The following is a 14,308-nucleotide window of genomic DNA, read 5'->3' on the forward strand; positions in this document are numbered from 1 at the left end:
CGCCAAAGATCTGAAATACCCCAGTTTCCACTCCAGTATCTCCTGGGAGGCAGTACCAACGTTTCATAGGCCCAACGTTCTATAGCCAGTATTCTGAAAAGGGCTCTTAGATTCGATGTAGTGTCTTCAACTCGTGGAAAGCACAGAGAGAAAACACTATGAGGCAACAATTAAATACTCTCTACTGATATACAAAGACCTCAAATGAAAAGTAATGAACAGTCATTTATGGCTCTGCTTTATTTGAACATTTGTGGCTGGTTCTTGTTATTATAATGTTCTAAACCTTTTTGTTGGCGCAATAACACATCTCTAGACCAGTCTCCGAAGCCAAAATCTCCATACAGGGTGTAAAAGGTAACTGTTTACAGTATACCTACCGCAGTGGCTCAGGAGAAGTAGATACGAACAATTTGATAGGACTCTTAGGCTCTAATAAACTTGGGGAAAAAAGCTCAAATTGGCCTACAAAAGTCACCTTAGCCACAGCCCGTTGTAAACTTTTGTTTACACGCTGTACATCTGAACACTATGTGCTCTATAGCATACTAGGAATTACGATCACATCATTTTGATACGGCGTGGCGAAAAACTTGTGACAAATATCGTGACGCAATATGAGGACCTGTTACAGATATGGAATGTTCCTCGGAACAGACATGCAGTGAAAACTTAAATTATTTCTTCCAAACACGTACATCACAATCGTGAAAGAAACACGTACACAATGCTGCAGTTCCTTCGTGCATATTATACACAGAATTTACTCTTACGGAATTGTTTCCAGCAATCAGTTGTTCAGGAAGACACAGATTCTTATTGCCCCGAAGAAAGCCACTTTTGAAACTGTAATCTATTTGATCAAATGTGATGTCCAACATTCCCATTGTCTTGCCAACTTAATTACAAGCAATTGTTAACAGAGAAATAGGTTGCTGTACAACACCTCTGTTAATGTGACTTGCTGCACACCCCTTACGAGTTCTCGTTGAACGTGGGTCCTACGCTACATAACGAATGAATGAATGAATCAATGAATGAATGACAGCATGACTAAACAAAATACTTCAATTGATCATACATGCTTCGCCTTCTCATGAACGACATATCCTTCATGTCTACTGTAAAAACTCCTTTAATTTATACGCAGAAAGAAAAGATAATGCGTTCATGTGCTGCATGGGTAATAATTATAAAATGAACGTTCATAACAATCATTATGACACTAGGTCACCTCTAACAATTGTAAAAGCAATTGTTATGGCTACATGTGTCCACGATTATATATAAAAAAAAAAAAAAATGCCAAGTGCCTAAATATATGTTTCAAAAACGAAAGAAAATTCAAGAATTACGGATTGTTTCGGAATACATTTACAGTTCTACTGTTCTTAAACTCCACTGCAAAAATTGTTTACTGTATGCAGACTGTGTAGCGCCATATAATGCAGATTGCACTTCCGCCGGTAAGAATATGTCTGTTTCCTCGTAACTGTTGTTTGAGCACGCCGGAACCTACTGTCAACAGCCTACGCGATTCCATGATGCGTTAGCTCCTACACGCTTCTGTGCACTGTCGCATGTTTGCCTCTGCACGATAGCCATGCCTGACCCCGCCTACCTACGTCAGAAATGGACGTCATTTTTCGCAAAGCATGAAGTCGCAATATTTCGAGCTGTTGGCCATTTAGCGGGTCCACGGGAAGTGTGCCACATATACCAATCCTTGAAACTAAAGTACTTTGATCTTCCGATAGCAATTAAGGCAGCCACTCACTGTATTTTACGTCGGCAGGTTTGCCACACTAACCGGATGTTTTGCCAGCAGGTGACCAAATAATCATATGACTGACTCGTGAAGGCAGCACACGTGACGTTTATTTACAGTCTGGTGCGCACGTAAATATAGCACTGGTTTGCACTGCGCTGAAATAAGGTTCCATGAAGATGTGCTACACAAGAGCGATGAAATGAGTGTAATTGTATTTTGAAATGGCTTTACTAAACAAAATTTTCTCGTCTAGGAAGAAAAATCAGAAACAAGGTTATGTTTCGTTTGGCAAAAATGAATCAGTAAGGTAGGTCCCATATTGAAACATATTGTTAAAATTTATCATAATTTTGATTTTTACTCTGCGTTGTAAAAAAGTTTAATTTCCTTTTTAACAGCTGGAAACCATTTACCTTTAGTAAGGATCAAGTCCGTGTCATCCTCTTCAGAGAGTGTGACTGGAGAGGACGTAAGTTGTTGTTCGATTCTGAAACAGTTCAGAAAATTGCCATTGAAACACAACAGGTTAAAACGAAGTTTGGATCAAAACAAAAATCTGATAAAAAGAAAAAGAATGAAGCATTTGTGGAAATTACAAATGGATTTGGCTATCAGGTATGAACACGATTTCATTTTTGTAAAGGTATCTAATATTTTTTCCGTTTTTTGTAACTGGATGATTTCATTTCAGTATTTGCGTCCAAATCAAGATGTAACTGTAATGGGTGAAATGATATTTGGATCAGTTGCGATGTCGTTCAAGGGTACAGCATTTAAAGTTCACGCGTTAAAGTCCCCTGATAGGCTTATGTGCACTAAAGTGTTTCAATCACCAGGAGCAGGCCACCGTACGAAGAAGATCAGGTACTTATGTTAAAATATGGTTCTTATATTTAGATTTACATCTTAGTGCGCGTGTTACACGAAGTGATAAGTTTTTCTTCAGTGTTTCTTACTTGTATTCTGTATCACACGTATTGCACACATTATTTACTGAAAATTATACTATATGGCTTATTCGTATGATTTGTTACAGTGACCACAGCCTGGAAGACTCGTACAGTAGCTCGATTAGTTCAGTGAGTGATGGCACTCTGGGCCTGCTGTCTAGCAGCTCTGATTTAATTGCTGGTAAGCTACAGTTACTGTCATGTTCGTCCAAAACCAATGAACCACTATAAAATCAAAACGGAAAAAACTTCTATCTATCCACTCCCTGTTTTCAGTTGTAATATAGAATTAAAAGAGTCTGAAACACTTTCGCCACATGTATTTGATAACATTTTAACAGGTTTATAGATGATTAAACATGCTGAACATATATTGCTCTTCACTATTTGTTGCTGATTGAAGTCATCAGATAGTGATGAATTGTGCAGTGTTGCCAAAAATGTAAAAGAAATGTTCCATGGCATGTAGGAGGAAAAATTGTTGTGGTTTTCCAGTGTGACCTAGAAAAAAATGTTTACTCTTAAGAACAATGACTGAACACTGGTTAGAGCTTTTTGTCTTAGGTTATAAATCCCACAGTCTCCTATAACATTTTTTCCTGTTTTGTCATTTATTAATATTTATGTTTATTAATTAATTGTTATGTAGTTTTATTGTTGGAGCATTTTTTTCCATCATCTTATTGCTTATTCCATGAGCTATTGCTTTTAAAGTTTTTGTGTTGTGATATTTCCATTTAGAATCTTTGTTTTTTTTTGTCCTAACACTGCTGCTTTCTAAAATTAGTTAAATAAGCTCTTCAATCTACAATTTTATTTCTTTTACTGGAGCATATGAAAGCTCTCCAAAATTGATTGATAGTTGTTAATGGTACAGATATTTGTTATTGTAGTATATCTTGTCAGAAATATATGTAAAGTCAGCAGAAACTAGGTAGATAGTTACTAATGTTGTAGTTTTATGACAGTAAAAGGATGAACACAGGAAATGTGCTTGAAATAGAGAGAATACCCATATAAAAACTGAAAAAGTATAAATCGTTGTTCCCAACCAAAGTAACTCTGTTGTTGTGGCCCTGGTGTGACACTCGGGAAACTACATATTCCATAGACAATGACATCTACGTTGATGGGATGTTAAACTGTAACACTGTTTGTTAAAGTGTTGCGAGCTAAAATCTGCCATTACTACATTTTTGTGGCATTGTAGTTTTCATTCTCATTCTTAGGGAAGCCTGGAAGTGGACCACTGGATGTGCCATATGCAGATCTGCACACAAAAGCGCAGTACAGCAGCCTTGAAGCTGATAGCGGTTTCTGTGGAGATGCGTCTCTTCAGTCGCCAAGCAGTGTTAGTTCAGTTGGATATTGGCCAAGCTATACAGGAAGCATTGCTTCCCGTAACAGTAAGTAAAGTAGAATTCTTATGAAATTTGTTCATTATACTCAAAGAAAAAAAAGTGTTCATAAGTAAAACTGAGAGAAGTGGCACATTAATGCACTGTATTAGCATTTAAGAGAAGCAAAGTTCAAGCTCCTGCACAACTGTTCAGATTTAGGTTTTTCTGCACTTTTTTAAAAAATGATTAAGGCATGTAGTGGAGGGCAGAGCTGATTTCTACATTTACATATGCACTCAGTTGTGAAATTCATAGCAGTGATGACTTAGCACTGTAGCACATATGGTTTCCTCTCATTCATTAAGGTATGGAACATGGGAAGAATAACTGCTTAAATGGCCCTATGTATCATGTAATTATTCTAATGTTGTCTTTGCAGCCCCTGTGGGAGTGATATATAGGGTGAGGGAGAATATCTCTAGAGTCTTCACTCAGTACTGCTTCTTGAAACTTGTAAGTAGTCTTTCCTGGTAGAATTGGGATCTGTCTTTGAGAACCTACAGATTCAGATTTCTCAGCATTTTCATGGCACTCACCCGTGAGTTGTTTAAGCTGTGGTCGTATGTGCTGCCGTTCCTTGTATACATTCAGTATGCCCTGTTAGTCCTACCTGGTAGAGCTCCCACACACTTGAGCAGTATTCTAGGATGGGAAAATAATTGATTTGTAAGCAGTCTCCTTTGTAGACTGCATTTTTCTAGACTTTAGCTACAACTGTCTCTGTGTGATTGTTCCATTTCAAATATTTTTAAAATGTTGCACCTAGTTATTTGTAAAAGTTGCCCGATTCCAGTTGACTCGTTTACGTTGTAATCATAGGATGCTATTTTTCCACGTTTTGTGAAGTGTACAATTTTGCATTTCTGTATCTGTGAAGTTAGTTGCCAGTGTTTGCACCACTTTGAAATATCATCAAGTTCTGATCAGATTTTATGCATCTTTTTTCTGATGATACGGCATTATAGATAACTGCATCATCAGCAAAAAAAAGTGAGGCTGCTATTAATATTTTCTTCCAGGTCATTAATATATAGCATAAACAGCAATGCTCTCCACACATTTTGCTGGGGTGCACCTGAAGTTTCTTCTACTTTTGTTGATGATTCACTAAACAAGATAACATGCTATTTTTTCCCAACAAAGAAATCCTCAGTCAAACCACAAATTTGATACCTCATGGGATAGTACTTTCAATATTAAGCATAGGTTTTGATACTGAGTCAAATGCTTTTCAGAAGTCAAGAAATATTGTAAGCCACCTAACTACTTTGATCTGTGGCTTTCAGGATGTCATACAAGAAAATCTTAAATTGGGTTCTGCAAAATTGGTGTGTTTCAAATCCTTCCTGATTGCTGTGGGGGAGATCATTCTCTAACAACCAGGTGAAGATGAGATATTAAACCCTAATTTTCCCCATTTCTTTTTTTCGTAAGTGAAGATCACAGTTGACATAGAGCAGTGATGTTCTATCCACACATAACTTAAGAATGCTTGATATTAATACCACCTGATGAATACGTCATTATAGCTATGTTGCGAAACTGGCTTTTTGAAACATCATAAAGTAAGTTCTAAAAAAGGTGTGTGTGTCACCAGTGTTTTTCATTTTTAGTTGAAACTTTTGAAAAATTTTTAGTTGAAACCTTTGAAAAATTTAATTTACAAGAGAGTGTACAGCTTTATATATAGTGCTAATGAAAGTGTTATCTAAGTGAAAATCACTGTACTGTCTGTTATTCATACAGCCAAAGCTGCAGTTTATTTTGAATAAATCATAATACCTACTGGGAAGTAAGAGTGGAGGAATCAGCCGGCTGGAGTGGTGCTACAGTCTGGAACCGCGCGACCGCTAAGGTCGCAGGTTCGAATCCTGCCTCGGGCATGGATGTGTGTGATGTCCTTAGATTAGTTAGATTTAAGTAGTTCTAAGTTCCAGGGGAGTGATGACCTCAGATGTTAAGTCCCATAGTGCTCAGAGCCATTTTTTGGAGGAATCAGCACTGCATATCATTACTTCTGGGTTTTGCTTATTTATTCTAATACCATACTAATTACAGAAAATTCTTTACATTGCGCTGAGGACCTTCTTTAGATCTTCTTTTGTATTTCTGTGCATTAATTTTAATCCCCACCTCAGAAATTTCATGAACTTGGATGTAAGCATTAAATATAAGAGGAGAAATAGCACCCTTGTCCCAAGCTGCTTCTAATTTTTGCTTCTTGTTCCTGGCGAAAATTTACCATCACAACCAATTCGTTCTCATAGAAGCTGTGCATCAGCTGCATGTCTTTGTATTTGAGACCTGCTTTCTTCAGCACTCTGAACATCCCTTGCCAGATAACATTATCAGATGCCTTTTCCATGTCTACGAAGGCAATATAAGTTGGTTTATTTTTCTGTATTTGCTTTTTGATAAGAAGCCTCTGTGTCAGTCAGTCCTCTTGTTCCTAATCCTATCCTGAATTCACTCTGCATATCTTGCTCCTTTTCTTCAATTCCCCTCTTAATTAACTTTGTGAGAATTTTTGTTGCATGCAGTATTGGTCCTTAGGTTCAGAGCTGTTTAAATTTTGTTGATAGCTCCTTCTTTGGTACTGGTACTGTGACTTATTTCTGGAAGTCCGTTGTTATCACTCCTGTGCTAATAGATGGATCTAATCAGTTTCAGCAGCATCATTTTTTGTCACCAACATTCTCGGTCAGTTCTGCAGGAATGTCATTGATACCCATTGCTTTGTTGCCCCTTAGATCTTCAAAAGATTTTTCAAATTATTCTTACGGAATATCATCTCCTTTGATGTCTTCATCTGCTTCCTCTTGTTTTCCTGTTACATCCTCCAACAAAGGTGTTTCATCATATAGTTGCTCAGTGTATTCTTCACCAAACAGATTTCTCCCTACTCTTTGCCTTTTACTGTATCAAAGTTCATTGTTTTGTATTTATAAAAAAAATTCATTGCTGGTCTATAGGCTATATCAGTTCTTCTGTTTCACATATTTTCATCCACTTCTCTGCATATTACCTCAAGAAAACATTCTTATGCATTCAGCTTTTCTTTGTTCATTGCTTGTATCTGTATATGTGTGGATGGATATGTGTGTGTGTGCGAGTGTATACCCGTCCTTTTTTTCCCCCTAAGGTAAGTCTTTCCGCTCCCGGGATTGGAATGACTCCTTACCCTCTCCCTTAAAACCCACATCCTTTCGTCTTTCCCTCTCCTTCCCTCTTTCCTGATGAGGCAACAGTTTGTTGCGAAAGCTTGAATTTTGTGTGTGTGTTTATATATATATATATATATATATATATATATATATATATATATATATATATATATATATATATATAAAAACAAAGATGAGGTGACTTACCGAACAAAAGCGCTGGCAGGTCGATAGACACACAAACATACACACAAAATTCAAGCTTTCGCAACAAACTGTTGCCTCATCAGGAAAGAGGGAAGGAGAGGGGAAGACGAAAGGAAGTGGGTTTTAAGGGAGAGGGTAAGGAGTCATTCCAATCCCGGGAGCGGAAAGACTTACCTTAGGGGGAAAAAAGGACAGGTATACACTCGCACACACGCACATATCCATCCACACATACAGACACAAGCAGACATATTTAAAGACCAATGTGTCTGCTTGTGTCTGTATGTGTGGATGGATATGTGCGTGTGTGCGAGTGTATACCTGTCCTTTTTTCCCCCTAAGGTAAGTCTTTCCGCTCCCGGGATTGGAATGACTCCTTACCCTCTCCCTTAAAACCCACTTCCTTTTGTCTTCCCCTCTCCTTCCCTCTTTCCTGATGAGGCAACAGTTTGTTGCGAAAGCTTGAATTTTGTGTGTGTGTTTGTGTTTGTTTGTGTGTCTATCGACCTGCCAGCGCTTTTGTTCGGTAAGTCACCTCATCTTTGTTTTTATATATAATTTTTCCCACGAATGTTTCCTTCCATTATATATATATATATATATATATATATATATATATATATATATATATATATATATATATATATATATATATATATATATATATAGGAAATTGAAATAAGAACACCGTGAATTCATTGTCCCAGGAAGGGGAAACTTTATTGACACATTCCTGGGGTCAGATACATCACATGATCACACTGACAGAACCACAGGCACATAGACGCAGGCAACAGAGCATGCACAATGTCCGCACTAGTACAGTGTATATCCACCTTTCGCAGCAATGCAGGCTGCTATTCTCCCATGGAGACGATCGTAGAGATGCTGGATGTAGTCCTGTGGAACGGCTTGCCATGCCATTTCCACCTGGCGCCTCAGTTGGACCAGCGTTCGTGCTGGACGTGCAGACCGCGTGAGACGACGCTTCATCCAGTCCCAAACATGCTCAATGGGGGACAGATCCGGAGATCTTGCTGGCCAGGGTAGTTGACTTACACCTTCTAGAGCACGTTGGGTGGCACGATACATGCGGACGTGCATTGTCCTGTTGGAACAGCAAGTTCCCTTGCCGGTCTAGGAATGGTAGAACGATGGGTTCGATGACGGTTTGGATGTACCGTGCACTATTCAGTGTCCCCTCGACGATCACCAGTGGTGTACGGCCAGTGTAGGAGATCGCTCCCCACACCTTGATGCCGGGTGTTGGCCCTGTGTGAGTCGGTTGTATGCAGTCCTGATTGTGGCGCTCACCTGCACGGCGCCAAACACGCATACGACCATCATTGGCACCAAGGCAGAAGCGACTCTCATCGCTGAAGACGACACGTCTCCATTCGTCCCTCCATTCACGCCTGTCGCGACACCACTGGAGGCGGGCTGCACGATGTTGGGGCGTGAGCGGAAGACGGCCTAACGGTGTGCGGGACCGTAGCCCAGCTCCATGGAGACGGTTGCGAATGGTCCTCGCCGATACCCCAGGAGCAACAGTGTCCCTAATTTGCTGGGAAGTGGCGGTGCGGTCCCCTGTGGCACTGCGTAGGATCCTACGGTCTTGGCGTGCATCCGTGCGTCGCTGCGGTCCGGTCGACGGGCACGTGCACCTTCCGCCGACCACTGGCGACAACATCGATGTACTGTGGAGACCTCACGCCCCACGTGTTGAGCAATTCGGCGGTACGTCCACCCGGCCTCCCGCATGCCCACTATACGCCCTCGCTCAAAGTCCGTCAACTGCACATACGGTTCACGTCCACGCTGTCGCGGCATGCTACCAGTGTTAAGACTGCGATGGAGCTCCGTATGCCACGGCAAACTGGCTGACACTGACGGCGGCGGTGCACAAATGCTGCGCAGCTAGCGCCATTCAACGGCCAACACCGTGGTTCCTGGTGTGTCCGCTGTGCCGTGCGTGTGATCATTGCTTGTACAGCCCTCTCACAGTGTCCGGAGCACCCCAAACCACAAAGCATTTATACAAGCCATATAGGTAGTTTCTGGTGTTTAGTTGTACTTGCTTAATGGACTTCATCCAGGGTACTGAGTAAATGAACAGCAAAAATCGTAGGGGTTAGAAAGATATTTGTTAAAACTTTTTTGTAAGTAAAGTTGACCATCAGGATAACAGGCAGATCTCGTGCCTAATTACTGCTGGAAAGGGATACTAAGAGCTGGCACATTCAGTAGATTTTACTAAATATTACTAAATACTAAATATTAAGTTTACATACCTGAAAATCTCAACATGTATTACAAAGCATGGAGACTCCAACCAGATGCAGCCAAGACAGAAGTCTGCTCATTCCACTTAAACAGCAGAATCACAAACCGAAAGCTCAGTGTGAATTTTTGTCACCAAAGGATTAGGTACAATTTCCAGCCTAAATACCTTGGTGTCAGACTTGATTGTTCGTTAACATACAAAAAAACACCTGGAAAACACTAGCTAAAGACTCAAAATAAAATAATAAAGACATTGGCTAGCACAACCGAGGGTGCTGAAGTTTCCACTCTCCGGGTTGCAGCTTTGACACTAGTATACCCAGTAACTAAATACTGTGCCCCAGTAGAGCAACACAGTGTTCATACAAGGAAACTAGACAACCATCTGAATGAATCAACAAGAATTATTCTGTGTACACTAAAATCCACACTGATCTGTTGGCTGCACACCATCAATGACATTCCACCACCTGAATTGTGATGCCAAGAAGCAACTGACGGAGAATGGAGGAAGCCGCATCACCCCAACTGACTCCAATACCTTTCAGTTCTTACAGTCTTAAGTGACTTTCCTCCAGACCACTTTATAACATGCACTCCACTGTGGCATAATGGAGAAAACAAGAAGTTTGATCCCTTAAAGAAGAGTGGTACAGGAGATGGAATGTTGCAACAATAAAACATCAAGGCGTTAAAGATTCACTGTCATTCTACCAGGATTTGACGTGAAGAGGAGTGGACATGATTGAATAGGATGAGAACCAGTCACGCCAGGTTCAGTGCTGTGATGCACATGTTGGGACTGTGGGACTCTCCAGCCTGCGCAAGAACAATCTGTTCAGCTTATTGTCAGAGACTGCCCTCTGAGAAAGTACCTAGGATCATTCCGTGATTTTTATTAATGCTACTCCCTCTGCCGTCAACTGGCTTTGTTCAACTGATGTGTGATGAAGCAAGCTGGGATATTTTTATTTTCCCTCTTGTTTTGCCAAATGTCACCTTAAAATTAATTTTTTTTCATTTCTGACTAATTATCATTAACATACATTAGTATAATCTACATTTTCATATAAGAGAAAGATTAGTCCTCAATTTTAAAGAATAGAATACCAGATCTAGTTTTGTGCTTAGTTTCATATCTGTAATTGATTTTCTAATTTATTTTGGCTATTCCTGGTTATTATCTTTCATTATAAGATGAGATCGGTAATTGTTTTGTAACTTGAATTCTATTGTTGGCGCCGGCCGCGGTGGTCTAGCGGTTCTAGGCGCTCAGTCCGGAGCCGCGCGACTGCTGCGGTCGCAGGTGCGAATCCTGCCTCGGGCATGGATGTGTGTGATGTCCTTAGGTTAGTTAGGTTTAAGTAGTTCTAAGTTCTAGGGGACTGATGACCACAGATGTTAAGTCCCATAGTGCTCAGAGCCATTTTTTTTTCTATTGTTGGCTTACAAACAAATAAATTATATTAAACATTTGGAAGAAGTAGTACTAGTAATCTTAAAGTATTTATTTGGCTCTATTCGAAAACGTGTTAGCAAAGCCAGCCCTTACTTAATTCCAAGGTAATTTCCAGTTACGTCAAAAGTAGTGTTTGCATAACTATATTTCATGATTAAAACAAATAATATGGCTTAACCATTGTAGTAGAAGAAACTGTTAAAAAGACTGAATTTTTCGGTGTATTCAGTTAATTTAATGAGTTAAGTTTTAATTGTAATTTCTGTAAATTAAACATCAAACGGTGTTTAGTTTCAGTGCCTATTATTGTACTGATTTATAAGGGCCTGATTTTTGGTCCCGAGATGGTCGGTCTACTGCCAAGTTTCAAACAAGAAACCTGTGTTGCTTATAACAACAACAATGCATCAGCTTAACCATGAAATAAGTGTTCCACCACTAGGCTGTGTGTTAAAGCAATGACAGTGTCTGTTCAATTTATTTGAAAGACTGTGAAATGTGTGGTTAGGTTTTTACTGCTCATAGGTGATCAACAGTAAGCTATTGTAGCAGTATGTTGATGTGTGCTTGCATACTATTAATGAGGCTTATCGAAAGTTAAACAATAGTTAACTGGCCATATAACTGTGTAATATTGGGGGTGTCGTGAACAGTAAAAGTAAAGAATTATGAAATGCAATTGTGCACCTGTCGGCTACATCATTTATATTAGTCAATATTAACTTCCATCCCCCCATTTTTCAGCCAGTATCACAACTTAGTATGTCTACACCGAGGATTATCAACAAAGAAATAAAGCAGGCTAACGTCATAGATGCTGATCTCTGGCTAAATTTTTCTGTTTTAATTAAGAGTTCTAATTTTAAAGTTTAAATGCCCTCCTTGTAGTATTATTCAGTTATTAACTTCTAAGAATTTGAACATATTAGCTTTGTGTCTAAATCCGTAAATGTATAATTGTAAACTGTTTGTATTTCTCTCCATTTGTTGTGCTGAAATGTCTTTTTCGTTGTGCTTTGGGACAGCTAAAAAAGAGATCAAAACTATTTTTATATCTTACATCAGTCTTTTATTTTGTGTAACTGCAGAGACTATGTTGGTGTTTGGAATTTGAGTGTAAGTTGTTTGTAGTGAGATTTCAGTAGGTGAACACAGTCTTCATTTTCCTTCCTATTAAATTGTATGTCTTAATGTGTTTTTGTTTGTTTTGAAGGTTCTGGTTCTGTTGATGGTGTGTCTGGAGGGAGTTTGGCAAGTTTGCGAAGACGTTGGCTTCGTAGTGTTAGTACGTCACTTGAAGTGGCCTGCAGTGCTAGCTCTGGACTGTTCAGTTCGAGAAATTCCTCTAGCAGTGAGACCTCATCCTCTGTTGGGACCAACCAGCGACGGACTAAACTGGGGTTGGCAGTGGCCATTGCACTTTCATCAGGACAAGAAAAGTATGTTACTTATTTAGCAGACTAGTCATAAAGTATTTTTTTATGGTTCTGGTGCCTGTATTTAAAGTTATTTGTGGCAAATATGATAGGTCCTTTATGTCCTGAAGTATCAATTTAAGTTAATACTTTGAGACTTGAGCTGTAGTATACAAATCCTTATTGAGAAACCAGTTGATTTGTGTCATATTTGAAGCATTTGCAAATCTTACAAAGATTTTAATATAGTGATGTGCATTACATTGCTCTTGAATTGATGTGTATTATCAAAAGTGACCTTTGCTACCATTTAAAAACAAAAAAGGAAAAAAAACAGGAAAAAAATCATGAAGGGTGCATGAACTGAGTTTTTCAGAAGCCAACATGATTATTTTACATAACAATGTTTAGTAATAAAGCATACAACTTGTCTTATGTGCAGAATTATATGTGGAAATCTATTATAATACATTACATTGTAAGAAATACTGCAACCGGTCACAAGTTTTTTTTAGAAATGTTTTTATTGTACCATTACTAGTTTTGGGCCTGAGCCCATTGTCGGACAATAATGTTGATTTCTTGCCAAGTTTTCCAATTTGTGTCCTAGAGCATAACAAAGTTTCTGTGATTAAATAGTTTATAAAAGGTTTTATATTGTGTATAAGCTATATACATTTTACTTACTTCATGATAAGCTCTCCTTTACATATTATAATAGAGAGGTTTGGTTCTCTTTCTCAAACCATGCTGATCCATGCGCTAAATACAAGATGGTGTATACATTTGTTTACTTTACTTTGGCTTCTGATTTGATGTGCCAAAGGGTGTACAGATAAGGCAGATTTCGGGGTCTATTGCAAAGATTTGTCTTTGTAGTACAGATCATTTTAAAGCTATACATTTAATTATTTAGGTTTGAAAGTTGCTGGCAATGGCCAATTAAGAATATTCTCTCTGTCAGTTGATTATTATTTTTATCACTTCAAATTATAAGAGGTGTATGAAGTTTTGGAGGCACATTTGGTTTCTTAATGGTAGTTGATCATTAAGAATACTTGTACCTGTGTTTTGTGTTACATTTATCTTGTTTGATAGAACAGTAGAAGAAATTGATCGGTTTGCAATAGATTTAATTAACTGTACCAAAACATAAAATTTACTGTTGAGCATGAAACTGATAATGGCATAAATTTCTTGGATTTAAAAATCAGTAAATACAATGGTAAACATAAATGTAAAATACACAGAAAACCCATTACAAATCACAATCAACAGCCTAATGTGTTGCACCAAACAACATAGAATGGCATTTATAGGGCAATGCTCATCAGAATGGAATATATCCCATTTTACACTATAGGGACTAAAAACAGTCCAACTAATAGCCCACAATAATGGAAACAGCTCTGACCACATATCAACATGATGCTCTGACCACATCTCAACATGATGTCACAACTAAGTACACTAGGACTGAAACATGCCACTGTGAAGACTCACAGAAAGAAGTAAACACATTTCTCCAACACAACTTCACCATCTTACAATCAATATCTGTGCTACATTCTCTGCTGAGAAGCACAGTCACTCGGGAAATATAAGAGTATACACAGGAACAAAGGGGAACATCAGGAAAGCTCGCCCGTAAAATCATGA

The 14,308-nt window shown here is 38.8% G+C and overlaps 1 protein-coding gene across 1 annotated transcript in view; it reads left to right on the forward strand.

The window, feature by feature from the left end:
- Window positions 1-1,869: 1,869 nt before the first annotated feature.
- The window catches only part of LOC124712535, a 49,856-nt gene continuing 37,417 nt past the window's right edge, over window positions 1,870-14,308 (forward strand). Inside the window, exons 1-6 of the mRNA XM_047242845.1 lie at window positions 1,870-2,078; window positions 2,170-2,386; window positions 2,463-2,635; window positions 2,808-2,902; window positions 3,951-4,127; window positions 12,448-12,673. Of these exons, the coding sequence (XP_047098801.1) occupies window positions 1,993-2,078; window positions 2,170-2,386; window positions 2,463-2,635; window positions 2,808-2,902; window positions 3,951-4,127; window positions 12,448-12,673 (974 nt within the window). The 5' untranslated portion in view covers window positions 1,870-1,992. The remainder of the gene's footprint in view (window positions 2,079-2,169; window positions 2,387-2,462; window positions 2,636-2,807; window positions 2,903-3,950; window positions 4,128-12,447; window positions 12,674-14,308) is intronic.

The sequence above is a fragment of the Schistocerca piceifrons genome, chromosome 8, assembly GCF_021461385.2.
Source record: "Schistocerca piceifrons isolate TAMUIC-IGC-003096 chromosome 8, iqSchPice1.1, whole genome shotgun sequence".
NCBI lineage: Eukaryota > Metazoa > Arthropoda > Insecta > Orthoptera > Acrididae > Schistocerca > Schistocerca piceifrons.